The sequence below is a fragment of the Petromyzon marinus genome, chromosome 7 (genome assembly GCF_048934315.1).
Source record: "Petromyzon marinus isolate PM22_M1 ecotype Great Lakes invasive population chromosome 7, UKy_Petmar_22M1.pri1.0, whole genome shotgun sequence".
Classification (NCBI taxonomy): domain Eukaryota; kingdom Metazoa; phylum Chordata; class Hyperoartia; order Petromyzontiformes; family Petromyzontidae; genus Petromyzon; species Petromyzon marinus.
This window is the reverse complement of record NC_133673.1, coordinates 12,851,671-12,865,921: the sequence shown is the minus strand read 5'-3', so window position 1 is coordinate 12,865,921 and position 14,251 is coordinate 12,851,671. Positions and strand designations below refer to the sequence as shown.

Here is a 14,251-nt window from a genome sequence, read left to right as displayed (position 1 = left end):
GGATTATCGGTGCTGCGCGGACGGGTGGTGCTCGCCAATGAGATGGAAACTGGCCAAGTGGCCCGTGACTGGAAGTCGCTCCTTTACGCCACGAAAATAAGCAACGTGCAGCAAATAGCCGACGCAGAAGATCCCTGGGTTTGATCTTCCACGAAGCTCACGGTCCACCCTCAATCGCATCCACTGCACAAACCATGGCAGATGCGGATGCCCTGATGCACAAATGTAAAACTCTCCAGTAGTGGTGCGACTGTGCTCATCCAGAACAGACCGTACAACGTGTAACGACGCAACGCCCCGATCCACAAATACGAATGAGAAATCGCAGCGACTGCGATCCACTTCGCTGCTCCTGACGCGATTATCCGGGCTCGAGCACCTGAATGTGACATCGCAGTTGCAGCTCTGCGTCCACATCAGCAGCGGAAGAAGCGGGCGAGAAGCGCGGCGGTCCAATCTCAGACAACCCAAGGTCAGCTCCGCAGATTTTCTGTGCATGTGAGGTAGGCAAGTAGGGAGAGGAGGAACCCTCCAGGTCAAACAAACATGCTGGGGCTGCTGCTGCTGCTGCTGCAGACAGCCTCCTCGCATCTACAATGTAGCCAACCCTCCTGCGAGATGCTGGCTGGCCGATGTGCCATCTGCAGGAGGATGGAGCAATGCAGAGCAATACAAAGCCTGAGGCTAGGTAAAGTGCCAGGTGGGGATTTTCCTTTCCAGCGTAACGCTGACGCGAGCGTAGCAACACCTCTGCCGGGCCCCCGCACCGCGTGACCATCATATCAACTGCCGCGAGACGTATCATGAGATTCTGCTGGATTGGAAAGGTGTCCTATTGATCCCCCCTTTTATAGCTCTTGAAGGGGCCGGGGATGGGGGGCGCACTGATTGTAACAAATATGTATGTTGAACTTCTTTCGCACCGTACGTAGCCAACCGTGTACGCTGCCAACCGTGTACGCTGAAGAGGGGAAATCTCCCTCATCAGCGTGCCAGGAAAAGTCCTGGCAAGGATTATTCATCATCATCATCATGCCAGGCACACTGAGAAACTCGCAGACGCTCATTGTAGTTTCAGGCCAGGGCAGTTCTGCACAGATTCGATATTCTCTGTCCGTCTGCTACAGCAGATCCGTTTGGAATCTCAACAGGACCTACATCTCTGCTTTATTGCCCTGATCAAGGCCTAAAACACCATTAAGAGGCCAGGGCTGTGGGGGTTTTTTGTGTTTTTCTCCTATAGCCCATGGAATGCGTTCGTGTCTCTGCTATTCGGAGGATCTTGGGTGTCTCTGTACATGTGCGCGTGTCCCCACGCGCATCCGTTTCTGAAAGTCTCGACGTGAATCAGCCTCATCTCGGTCGATGCGTAAACCCCGTTGGTTGTATTCACGTACGTCGAATTCCTTTCGCACCGTACGTACCCAACCGTACTAATCCGAGGTGGACCGGCGCTCCTCCCCTCTCTCCTACCGCAGTACCCATTCAGCCGGCAGTCCGGACGTCTCGAGCCGTGCCTCCTGGGCTCCTCCGCCGGCACTGGCTCCGTGGCGCCGCGCTGGGGCGACGGCACGGGGGGCGGCAGCGGCGGCCACGCCTTGGTCGGCGGCGCCTGCTACGGGAGTCCCGCCTCGTCCGTGTCTCCCTCCTCCGTCTCCCCTTCGTCGTCCTCGGCAGCCGCGCACCACCACCACCACAACCACGGACACCATCACCACCACCACCACCACGGGCACGTCCAGCGTTACAGCGCCGGCGGCGCGGTGGCCCCGCTGCCCGCGCCGCCGACGTCGGACATGTTCGCGCCGCTCGGCATGGCTCGACGCGCCTCCGACTACGACCCCGGGCAGCACTTCCCGGGATTCGCCTACATCAGCGGCGAGGCGGCCGCCGCCGCGAGTGCCTGGTCCAAGTGACGATCGCGGGTGAAGACGACGCCGACGACGCCGACGCCGACGACGAAGATGGGGCACGGCGAGGGATGCGTTCGGTCTGGAGCCACCGGCGGCCGACCGACCGCACGCACGCACGGCTTTGCCGGGAATAGCGCGGTTCGACGGCCACAATAATTTTGGCGAGTCCGAGCGGCGGGGACGGTTCAGCGTACGGTCGCTCTCTGCGCACTTACAGACGAGCGCTTCGTGCCTCCGAAGCAAGGTTTGAGATGCAAGGCAACTTACAAGAGACGCTGCACTCGCAAGACATCTTGTGGGGGGGGGGGGGGCGGGGGGGGGTGTAGGGGGGTAGGCGGTGGCGGGGCGATGGCGGAGGGGGGTCTCTCAACGCAACGATTGGTGGGGCGCGACATGCGCGCCACCGAGGGACGTCGCTGGCAAGTGGCTGCACGCTCTCCGGCCACTGCGCTCGCCCCCCCAATCCCACGGCGCAAATCTCGGAGCGACGCGCGGACGCCGCAAGGTAAAGTCCATCGCTGCCGAGTAGCCAAGTACGGAGGAAGCTGTTACTTTTCTGGTGAAGAAAAAAATAACAGAAGTTTTTAAAAGTGGAAGAGACTGTTTCCCTTCACACCCTCCCCCCCTCCTCCCCATGAAGACTCTTGCACCTTTTGCCCTAATCTGTAGCAATGCTTGACTACATGAAGCCCGCATTCGCGAGATCAACTTAACTGTGACCGAAAGATCTTCGCAACAGACACCACTTTAAAAAAAAAAAACGTCCAGTACTGCAATTAGAAAGAAAAAAAAGATATATATAACAAAACCAAGCCCGTGTTTTGTGCAAAAGCATATTATCGTAGCCAAGATGTATATTTAAACTGCAATATTAATGTATTGTGTACATACGTTACGAATTTTGAAATAAAAAAAATTCTCAAAGCATCTCTCAAAGGGCCCCGCGTCGCGCCTTCCTTATTGCCCTCGGGAATAAATTAAAGTCGTCTGGAATGCGGGGCCTGGCCACGCACTGAGACTCATAATCTCCATTTCGTCCGCCTTTATTTCCTTGTCCCACCAGCTCACGTCTTATTTATACCCCTTTGATGTAAGCAAGCCTAACCTTTGACTTGCTCTTTATACGAGGCGGTGGCTTTGTTTGGTGGAGGGGTGCGCAAAAAAAAACACACTACCACCACCACCACCATCATCACGTTTAAACCGAGGAGAGAGAGGCCAGCTCAACTGTTACCTTCCATGCACATTAAGCCGCACATGTCCAGTCCCACGCGCGGTACCCGACGTCGTAGTCCTTTCACATTTCATCCGCTCCATGCCGCTTTGTTCAGTGCCGGATTCGTAATCCCCCAAACTCTTTAACCGCGGCTTGCTGCCCCGCGGGCCACGTGCGAACGGCCGGGGACGGCGACGGATACACACCGGCGCCGAAACGGAGAAAATACTTGCGCATGTTGAGAAAAGTGCCACGTTGGAAGCGGTGCCAGCAATTTAATTACCGTATGCGCCGTCACCATCACCGCCACCAGCGATGCCGACAGGGGTGGAGGAGTGGCGCTGTGGTTGTCCGACTGCGCTATAAACCCAGCAACTTCAGTTTGATTCCGAGCGACGGCTCACATCGGTGGAGGGGTGGTTACCTTAACTGGTATTGTAACACGGCCGATCAGCAAAGCTGCACTGACCAGCGTGGTGAAGAATGGTCAAATCACCTCCAATACTGACATTGCATGAGGGCTTCATACAGCAGTGGATTCACAAAGGACTGTCATGTGCAGTCAAAACGTACAAAACTGAATGAAAGAGATGGAATCGTAACCCCAATGTGCGACAAATCATTGCTGGGGCAGGGAGTGGGGGTGGGGTAGAGGTGAATCATTACACACATCGACCATTCACATGTTTGTGGAGGGCCATTTAAGCCTGGAAGACTTTTGTAAAGGCTGGGTTAATGGAAACAGTTCTTTGTCACTTAAATTCAATATTTGACGACAAGGCAATCTCTAAACAATAGCTGCAATACAAATGCATTTATTTCACTTTCAGTTATAAGGAAATGACAACAAAAAAAACCCCCCACCAGCAACAGTATAGAACACACCACCATAATTTTTCAATCACCTAAATCCATTCGATGTGCAACAGATTGACTTAATAAGAACTCGTCACAACTAACAATGAAGCTCGCGGCAAACCGGCCTCTTATGTTTCATCGGCAAGACATTTCGTGCAGAGAAAAAAAAATCAAGCTCGCCCATTACGTTGTTGTAGTATTGGGAACCGCGATGATACGCCAATACGAAATCCTTACTGCAGTCAAAACGTCTCGCGCGTTTTTTTTGTGTGCGTCTCTTCCCCAGTTTCATTCCATGTGCGACAACGGCATCACGTCGGGAGAGGTAGAGTCCACTGGAAACTCTCGGGAATGCCGGCGCGCCGCCCAATGTTAAATAAGAGCCCGTCAAAGTTGACGTTGTAGGTCCACTTCTGAAATAATTTCAAGTCATTTTTTTTATCTACACACCAGGGGGAGCGCTTTCCCACAAGCCCTGCTGCACAGGAAAGCCTGGCGCGCGGAAAATCAAGTTGATTCTTTTTTTTATTCTCAACGGCTACAAATGTGATGAATTAAAGCTTTCGTGACTGCAGTGATTCATGTTCTTGGTTCTTTCGGTAAAGTCACGTTGAAGGGAAACAATAAAATAATAAAATATATATAGCAATATATAAAAGAATAAAATATATATAATATATATTTTATTACTTTATTGTTTCCCTTCAACGTGACTTTACCGAAAGAACCAAGAATATAGCTACAAATTTGATTAATTAAATGAAAACCAAAACATTTAATGTGATGGGGGTTTATTTTTGACTGCAGTCATTAGTGATCGAGCCGAGACCATCAACTCATTGCACTTAAGTATCCGGTTTCATCACGGGCGGCTGAAACCGTGATTTGAACCGAGGATCACACAGCGGGGGGCTGGCTTTGTGCTTTGACCTCCGAGCCACCCGGCCACCTAAAGCGTCTCACTTGTTAAATTAAAAGGTTGGTGCGTGTAGCGTGGCTGGGAATACGAGCGCGCATATTCCCATCCACCCCTACACACACTCGCCCAATGACCGTGTGTCACAAACTCCGCCTGGGTAAAGATGTGCGACAGCTAAAATAATTTTGGTCAAAACTCCCGATACTTGAACTAATCACCCAGGGACCGCAAGTGCAAAGGAAAAAAAATACACCCAGTTGTTTTGATAAACATACAACACAATGAAAACCACGCCCCAAGACTGTAAAGTGCATGTGATTAGATTTGGGCACATGAAAGTCACAAAGTGCAACAACCATCCAACCCCCAAATATACATTTACCCACAGAAATCATTCACGCAAAAAAAACTTGACATTTTACTCGATAACCCTGCAGGTCAAACATTTGGTAAGACTTGCGAGAGGTGTCACAGCAAGGGGTGGAGAACCTATAGCCCACGGGCGGAATGTGGCCCACAACTTCATTTCATGCGGCCCGCGGCCAAAGGGGAAGCCGCCTCCTCCACTTTTAAACGGCCCGCAAAGAACATCAGTCACTTACAGGCAACCTGGCCGCCGCCGCCGCCGCCGCCACACTAATCGTACACTGGAGGTGAATATTTTCGACTGGATATGACTGTGTTCCTAAGTTTAGCGAGATCAATCATTCCTGCCAAAGGAAGCATCGTAGCCACGCTAACTGGGAACTGGAGGGGAACATTTGCGACCTGGCGATACTGTGTTTCCGAATTTGAGTGTGCCCGTTCACGTATCACTGCAAGTACCTTAGCTGCTGGGACGTATTTGAGCATAAAACACTTTTTTTTTATTTCAGCACACTCAAATCAATTTTGAAAAAAAAAAGAAGCCTTCCCGCAGTGACATAAGTGGCCGAGGAGGGTTAGCGTAAATACGTGCGAGACGCGTCAACGGTCACCGAGGGTACAACTCGGTCCTCGAGTCAGGGAAAGGTTCCCCCCCCCTCCCCTCCCACCCGTGCATTCAGTGGGCAGCTGTGCGTCCAAAGGGAGGAGGTCGCTCCACGGGCGGCGGCGGCGGCGGCGATGAACGAGATCACGTGCGGACGCGCCAGACCAGGTAGTAGAGGACGAGGAAGGAGATCACGAGCGCCGCGACGAGGTAGCACGTGAGGCGGCGGTTGTCGCGGCCGGAGCGCACCATCGACGAGAAGCGCTTCACGCTGCCCGACAGCAGCCCCGTGACGCTCATGAACTCGCTGTCCTGGGGCAAGCATGAGGCACGCCGTGGGCGTCAATCGAGCACAGTCAGGCGAGTCCGGATCGCGCTTTTACTCCACAAAAGTGGCATTTCAGAATCAGGATATTTATCCTGGAGAAATCCGATGAGCTATGAAGCTATTTTTTTTTTTTTAACAGATGTCCAGATTTAACTGGTTAAAACATGGACGCTGCGGTGGTGCAACAGTTCGCACACTGGACTTGCAACTGAGAGGTTGCCCGTTGGAAATAATAAAACTAATACGTGCCGGTTGGCCACATGACGTCATGTGTCATGGGATGTCTAAAGTGATTTTAAGGCATTCCAATTAAGATACGCGTGATTTATTTTAAAACATATATGTGGGTTATCACATTTTCCAGTACATCCCTCATTCGACCATGAGAAAATGAAGCAAACAATAAGACCTTGATAAAAAGTCCTTATATTGAGAGTCAGGAGTGACGGGCACAAGCCAGTGACCTTGCGCTTTGGACGAAAGGATTGATGGATCACAAACAGGTCCATAAAACACTCAAACGTGCTGGACTTGAAAAAAAAACACACACAAGCAGAGCTTTCAGGAGACCGACCTTGGCACGTTTGTCACACGACAAGGCCCCATCCCAATCGCAGCGATCCCACCCCGGCGTCTTCCGTGTCGTGGATGAAATGTGACCCCGTGCTCACGGGGTCACGACTCCGCATCAACCCTCGCACTCACTCACCCTGCCGCCCGACCCCTAGCCTCACACGCCTACTCACCACATACCTCTCCAGCAGGGGGCTTTTCATAAAGCCAGCGAAATTATTACGAAAGGCAATAAGCCAGCACGCTTAGGTTTGCTCCGAGTTGAGGTTTTTTTTCTCTCCCTCCATTGAAAACATTCATCATCGACATCATCAGCCATGATTAATCAACTGCTAGATGAAGGCCTTCTCAAAGCCATCGCTCATGGCCCGAACTGTGAAGCTACAATTCACGTGGCACTTGTACGTGAGATGATCTCATCACTCCATCTCCTATTTTACAATCCTGGATTACATTAACGGTGAGAAAGCAATGATGGTAATTACTATCCCATGGACAATAGTGAACTCATATTCTTGGTTCTTTCAGTAAAGTCACGTTGAAGGGAAACAATAAAATAATAAAATATACATAAAACAACGTGACTTTACCGAAAGAACCAAGAATATGAATCACTGCAGTCACGAAAGCTTTAAATCAAAATAGTGAACTCATTTAAACTCACCATTCCATCCAGGTACTGATTGTGCTCCTCTGTTTCTTTGTCAATTTCCAAAGCAAACTGCACAACACAGGACCAGTTCAAAGACAAACACACACACAAGAGCAGTTCCACGAATTAAGATAACATCAGTCAAAATGTTCAAAGCATCCTAATAATGCATACGGGGGTGTCACCTTGAAGGTAATCGTTTTATAATTGTGGGTTATTTATGGGATACATTATTTGACACACAGAATAACTGAATGATCCATACCATCATCCAAGTGGGAATAAAAAAACTCAGTTCATCCATGGATGTCCATACACCACAGTATTATGAAAGGTGAACGGCGCATTCATTCTCTAATTGACAGTCCTAATTGGTCGACACATGATGAAGCTTAGCCACACATTTAAAGTGTGTGCAATGCACCTCCAAATTATGGAACCGTCCAGCGGTCATTTGTGCGGTCAAGTGAAAGCAGCATTTTTATATGAACCCAAATGTTAATGCTTTTCACAATACCAACCTTATATTGTATGTACACACTCAACATAATTAGCCATGACCAGACCACATTTGGGCTAATTCCTCCCCACGTCGTCACAATCCCTGCATATATGATTATTTAAGTAATCGATTGCTCAAGTAATCCAACAGCACAAAAACAGTTGAAAAACAGTAAGTTTTTTTCCTACGTGGCACTGGCCGGAAGATGATCAGCGGAGCTTGGTGACGTCTTCAGCATTATCTGCCACGTCACGCCGAGATCGGCTTGTAGGGGGTTTCCTGCCTTCGGAAGGCAGTAAAGCCGGAGCAGATACCATTTTTCAAGGGGGCCGTGAAATCTACCCCAAAAATTCAGCCGATGATATTTTCTTGTTAATGAATCAACTTCATGCGCCAATCGTCCCAGTTCTAATCCTAAAAAAACCTAATAGTTCAGTGGGCTTTACCTGATAAGATAAAATTTGTATATATTTTCAAGTAATTTGTTTACCTCACACAGGCAAACAAATCAAAGACTATGATGAAACAAATCAAAGAATATGATTTGTTTACCTTTCATATGCTTTGCACCATATTGTGTTTTTTGCATTGTTTGTCGTGATACAGTTCTGACCCCGTGCCCCTACCGGACATCGGTGAAAAAGAGCTTTATAGCTCATCGGATTCCTCACAGTATCACTACATATTCTGATTCTGAACTCAATCAGCTGTGATGGGGCAGCACCACGTACCGACTTGAGGCGAGACACTTTGCTGGAAAGGACTTCTGTAGCGCGCTGGTTCTCCGTGTCCAGCATCTGCTCCACGCCTCCCGTGACGCCTTAAAAAGAGTGCCACACACGCAATGGGAACGTTACTCCTCCGGTCGAAGCTCAAAGCACGTGGGGCGAAACGTCGGACATCACAGTGAACGGCGCGAGTGTTTGGACACATCTCAGCTTACCCATATTATCGGAGTACACCGTGTTTTTTTTCTGGCTGTCGCCTGATTAAGCTAGTTGTGATTACTGACGAGACGTCGTACTCAGATTGTAAATATTGTGGCTTGGCTCTCCAACACACCGGTGAGTGCTGTACTAGTGACGAATTGGCACGTTCTGTTTACGTGACAAACCTTACTAAATTGGCCGTGTCGGGTGGTGGCGGGTTTAACGACACATTTATATATTTACTCAATATAACCCAACAAAAGAAACCTGTATTATGTACACTGCATGTGTGTGTGTGTGATAATTCACAGGCAGTGTGGTCAAGTGTGGATGGTCAAGTGTGGATGGTCAAGTGTGCATGGTCAAGCGTGGATGGTCAAGTGTGCATGGTCAAGTGTGCATAGTCAAGCGTGGATGGTCAAGTGTGGATGGTCAAGTGTGCATGGTCAAGCGTGCATGGTCAAGTGTGGATGGTCAAGCGTGGATGGTCAAGCGTGCATGGTCAAGCGTGCATGGTCAAGCGTGCATGGTCAAGTGTGCATGGTCAAGTGTGCATGGTCAAGTGTGCATGGTCAAGCGTGGATGGTCAAGTGTGGATGGTCAAGCGTGCATGGTCAAGCGTGCATGGTCAAGCGTGCATGGTCAAGTGTGGATGGTCAAGTGTGCATGGTCAAGTGTGGATGGTCAAGTGTGGATGATCAAGCGTGCATGGTCAAGTGTGCATGGTCAAGTGTGCATGGTCAAGTGTGCATGGTCAAGTGTGGATGGCCAAGCGTGGATGGTCAAGTGTGGATGGTCAAGTGGGGATGGTCAAGCGTGGATGGTCAAGCGTGCATGGTCAAGTGTGGATGGTCAAGTGTGGATGGTCAAGTGTGGATGGCCAAGTGTGGATGGTCAAGCGTGGATGGTCAAGCGTGGATGGTCAAGTGTGGATGGTCAAGCGTGGATGGTCAAGCGTGCATGGTCAAGTGTGCATGGTCAAGTGTGGATGGTCAAGTGTGGATGGTCAAGTGTGGATGGCCAAGTGTGGATGGTCAAGCGTGGATGGTCAAGTGTGGAGCGGCTGGTGCAGGAGGAGTAAATTCGCAGCCTGCGCTATTAAACTTGTCGACGTTAAACGTCGCACAGCAAATTGTCAAGCAAACTCCCATAGCCGTCTTGTTTGTGAACTCGCACACTCGTACATACACACAAATCCAACACACTGCCTGAGAATATATTTTACTAGGCGACGTTTCGAGGCAATGGCCCCTCTTCAACTAATAAAATAATGAACGTGGCTTGTGTGCTGTGACCGAAGAGAGTTGTTTAAGTTTTGGCCGCCTGCCCTCATTCACGAAATAACTTATTCATAATGATGAGGGACTGTTATTACACAGAACCACGTAAAACTGCATAAGAACAATGTTGACACCACACTTGTATCTAAACGTTATAAAAAAAACATATTAACGCGAGAACGTTTCATCTTAACCCGTCACAGCTACACCGAAAGATGACCAAAAGTCGTCAACATATTTCAAGAAGCCGTTTAACTCCAACCAAAGGCGAGTTTTTGGAAAATGAGACACCGAAGGTGGTGGAGTCGGGTTGGGGGGGGGGGAGGAGGCTTCGCTGCCACCGACGCGCAACCGGGACGAGGCGCGGCGTGCCCGGTCTAAATCCAGGCCGAGGGCTAGGCGCCGACTGCGGCCTACTTAAACTCCGGGCTCGATATTTTAAACAAAAAAATTAACGCGGAGACAACGGTCGTGAAACGCACCCAGGGCGACTCCGTGGACACACGCGGACGACCGCGAGCGAGGAACAAATGTAATGTTTGTCGGTGCTGTTCGCGAGATAATCGAGCGATCACCAGACGCCACGAACCTTTGCCCCGCTCCGTCATGTCGAGTCGCTGTGTGTGTTGGAAGGGGTGGGGTCACTGAAAGAGGGGGAGGAGCCCCGGAACGTGGATAGCGGGCGATGAGACGCTCACAAGCGGATGTCCAACGCTGCTCACTTGCAACAAATTCACAAACTTTTATTTTTTATCTTGAAAAATTTATTATTGTTTTTTACACCTTTCTGGCATTAAAACAGGTGTTAAGATGTCGAAACCAGAGACAGCTTTCTTTAAAGCCTCGTCTCAAACGTTGTTAGACCAGAGGACGCCAAAAGGCGTACACATCACAAGAACAATGCTACTATCAGGACATTGGAGAGCTCGGGGTGAGCTGCCTTGCCAGTCTCAAAATGTAAGACGAGGTTTTACCCTTTCTGGCAAGAAAACAGGAGGGTGTCAAGATGTTAAAACACCAAACAGAATCCCTTTGCAAGGACTCGTGTCTGCATTAACCACATAAACTTGTGGCGAACATGCAAACAAAACAAACATGCTCTGGTAGTTTATGATGATGCATTGTCTATGAAACTGGTTGGTCCACACCAGAGACAGCTTTCTTTAGAGGCTAGTCTCAAGCAGTGTTAGACCAGAGGCTATTGAGAGCTCGGGGTGAGAAGCTACATCATGGGACCCTCCCTTGCCAGTATCAAAATGTCAGAAAAGGTTTTACCCTTTCTGGTAATAAAACAGGTGTTAAGCCATCTGGCTACCATGAGAGATTCGTTCATGAGGCTATCCACATATACAAGCAGAGAGACAATTTCAACCGAGAAGATGAATTCTGGTTTAGCAATCATTGGAAGGATTTGATAAACCATTTCAGGTCTTAATTGATTGTTCACGCTTACAGTGGCTTTCAGACAGCATACATTAATTTTTCGTCTCCCCCCTCCTCTTTTCAGAACATAGATGGACTAGTCCTTCTAAATAAACTGCCAAATCGCTGCGCGTGTCGCCGACGTTTTTATAAATAAATAAAGCTTAAAAATAGTAAATTAATGCAAACCGACACACCTGATGACGACCGTTTGTGTTATGGTCGAAACGTCGTGAGAATTTTTATTGTTTTATATATATTTTATTATTTTATTGTTTCCCTTCAACGTGACTTTACCGAAAGAGCTAAGAATATGAATAGGTGTTAAAATTTTGATTTAAAGCTTTCGTCCCTTCAGGGATTCATATTCTTGGTTCTTTCGGTAAAGTCAAGTAGAAGGGAAACAAATAATAAAAATACAATTCTCACGACGTTTCGACTGCAACACAAGCAACCATCATCAGGTGTGCAAACCACAGCAAGAAAATTGTATTGTTTCCCTTCTACGTGACTTTACCGAAAGAACCAAGAATAGGTGTTAAGATGTTAAAACATCAAACAAACCTTTTGCAAGGAATAGTGTCAGCATTAACAACATATACTTGTCCTGATAGTGGCATTGTCTTTGTGCTGTTCGCCTTTTGGCGTCCTCTGGTCTGACACTGTTTGAGACTAGCCTCTAAACTCTAAAGAAAGCTGTCTCTGGTGTGGACCAATCACTTTCAACGACAATGCATCATGTACTATCAGAGAATGTTATTTCTGTTCGCATGTTCGCCACAAGTATATGTGCTTAATGCAGACATGATTCCTTGCAAAATGTTTCTGTTTGGCGTTTTAACATCTTAACAAAACCATTTTTTATATATATAGTTTGATTCTGGCAAAACAGGTCCCATGTTGAGCTCATAGCTGTCAACCCATACGGTTTACCCCGTATTCTTGTAAAGAAAAATTCGGGTTTAGGTTCACACGGCGTACAGCCCTTTAGATTCGTGAAAAAAATAATGTGTAATGTTTTGTGTTTCTCCCTTGTGATGGGACTTTGTAGGATGAACGTTGAGCTTTATAAGGACACGGGGCGACTAATAATGTCTGAATTGGTCTGAAGGGTAGGCACTGTTAATGTGTTGACAGGCGTGCGAGCTCGTTACGATCCTGTAAATTGAGCAGAGTTATATAGTTAAGGTTAACGCGACGTTACCGGTACACAGGGCCTTGAGTTTCAAGCCCCTGTATCCAGTGAAGAGCGCGTGTAACCATAACCCATGAACAAACATAGCTTCCGATCACGATCGAATCGTACCGTCATAATCGATAGTGTTGCGAGTTCATGGGTGTATTTGTTTGATACGGCTAATTTAAGCGAAACAAGAATAATACTGCAGTGGGTGGAGTATTGTGCAGCGACCCCCTTGTTTTCAGCATGCAGGCCTTCATCCAGCAGTGGATCGATCACGGCTGGTCCCGACGAAGACGACGGAGTGCGTCTTGTTCGACACGTAGACGCCGTGACCGCTTTAAATCAGCTGTCGGGGCAGCCGCGCACACGTGGACACGTGCCACGTGGATGGGTCGCCGCTTGTTGTTGTGACGGCTCCGAACGCAAATCAAAACCGACCCGGATCGGGGATGTTGCTGCCTCATCGCCCACACACACACACACCGTTTATCCACAGAGCAAACCCGGACACGTTCCTAAAGTCGGCCAAGGGACAGCATTCTTGTTCCTTGCAAGCCCCGCGCGAGTCACTGGCGGCCCCTGACAAAACGCAAATGTGAAAACACCCCCCCCCAACCCAATCGTCGTGCTGTCAAACTCCTATTGGTTTTAAATGTGTGGCTGGCCTCGCGCTCTTATCTAATCGGCGAAAGTGCCCCCCCCCCCCCCCCCGTCTGAATATTCGTGGCGGAAAATTCACGATTCAAGAGCTTCTTAGCTCACAGGGCAATTCGAAACATCAAAACTGCTCAATCGCCAGTGACTGTTTTTGCCCCCAAAGCATCCATAAAGTGGTAACCGTGTTATAAACCTTTAAAAACACACACGGATGTTGGTAACAGCTATTCCAGCCCTACACGGTTAGATGGTGTGAACTTTCTCGCGGGACGTGTTCGAGATGCAAATGTAGAACTTGTACCGCACGTAGCAAACCGTGCTAATCGAAGTTGGGGGTGACTTACAAAGACATCGAGTGTGGATCAGAGACCTCAGGCATCCAATTACCGTTCCGCTGTCCGTCACACTGGGGGATCCCAGCCACTTAAAGTGACGATTCGATTCATTTCAATTCTGCGATCTCATTCCACGGGGCTGTTTCCGTCAATGGTTTTGATGCACGTCTCTTAGGAGAATTCTGCATAGGATATGTAAATTATGACATCCCCCCACCGTTGGAATAAAATTAGGCAAAAAGGACAAAAATGCCGTAAAAATGTAGTCGGAGCTTCATTTTTTTCTGGGATGTTTTCCAGAACGCTGTTCGGCTGGCTTGGCAGTAGGGATTCAAATCGGCATACGGCAACTACTTCGAGTGCAAAAGTACACCACATTCCGACAATCGCAGGGCAAAATAATGCAAGAGGACGGATGTGGCGTCGCCGCCAATGTATAGGTCGGATTGTCGCAACAGCCTTCCCAGCTCCTTCTCCAGCTCAGGTTCAAGCAACTGGACACACGGGACTAAAA

At 48.7% G+C, this 14,251-nt stretch overlaps 2 protein-coding genes across 4 annotated transcripts in view; one reads left to right on the top strand and one right to left on the bottom strand.

Moving 5' to 3' along the window:
- The window catches only part of RFX4 (regulatory factor X4), an 86,539-nt gene extending 84,324 nt beyond the window's left edge, over positions 1–2,215 (top strand). For all 3 annotated transcript variants that reach the window (XM_076065414.1, XM_032949201.2, XM_076065413.1), the window contains one exon: positions 1,479–2,215. In XM_076065414.1, the coding sequence (XP_075921529.1) occupies positions 1,479–1,916 (438 nt within the window). In that variant the 3' untranslated portion in view covers positions 1,917–2,215. The remainder of the gene's footprint in view (positions 1–1,478) is intronic.
- Positions 2,216–3,928: 1,713 nt separating this feature from the next.
- Positions 3,929–10,837, bottom strand: BET1L (Bet1 golgi vesicular membrane trafficking protein like). Its single transcript, XM_032949200.2, has 4 exons — positions 10,730–10,837; positions 8,663–8,751; positions 7,442–7,498; positions 3,929–6,188 (listed from the first exon to the last, which is right to left on the bottom strand). Exons 1-4 carry the CDS (start codon positions 10,746–10,748, stop codon positions 6,021–6,023), a joined length of 333 nt encoding a protein of 110 aa, XP_032805091.1. The 5' UTR covers positions 10,749–10,837; the 3' UTR covers positions 3,929–6,020.
- Between the last annotated feature and the right edge of the window lie 3,414 nt (positions 10,838–14,251).

What these genes read in the sequence shown, in the direction of transcription:
- BET1L (XM_032949200.2), bottom strand. An exon ending in AAGTGTCTCGCCTCAAGTCG is followed by an intron (nt 7,499 to 8,662) that starts GTACGTGGTGCT and finishes TGTGTTGTGCAG; the next exon opens with TTTGCTTTGGAAATTGACAA. An exon ending in ATCAGTACCTGGATGGAATG is followed by an intron (nt 6,189 to 7,441) that starts GTGAGTTTAAAT and finishes TGCTTGCCCCAG; the next exon opens with GACAGCGAGTTCATGAGCGT.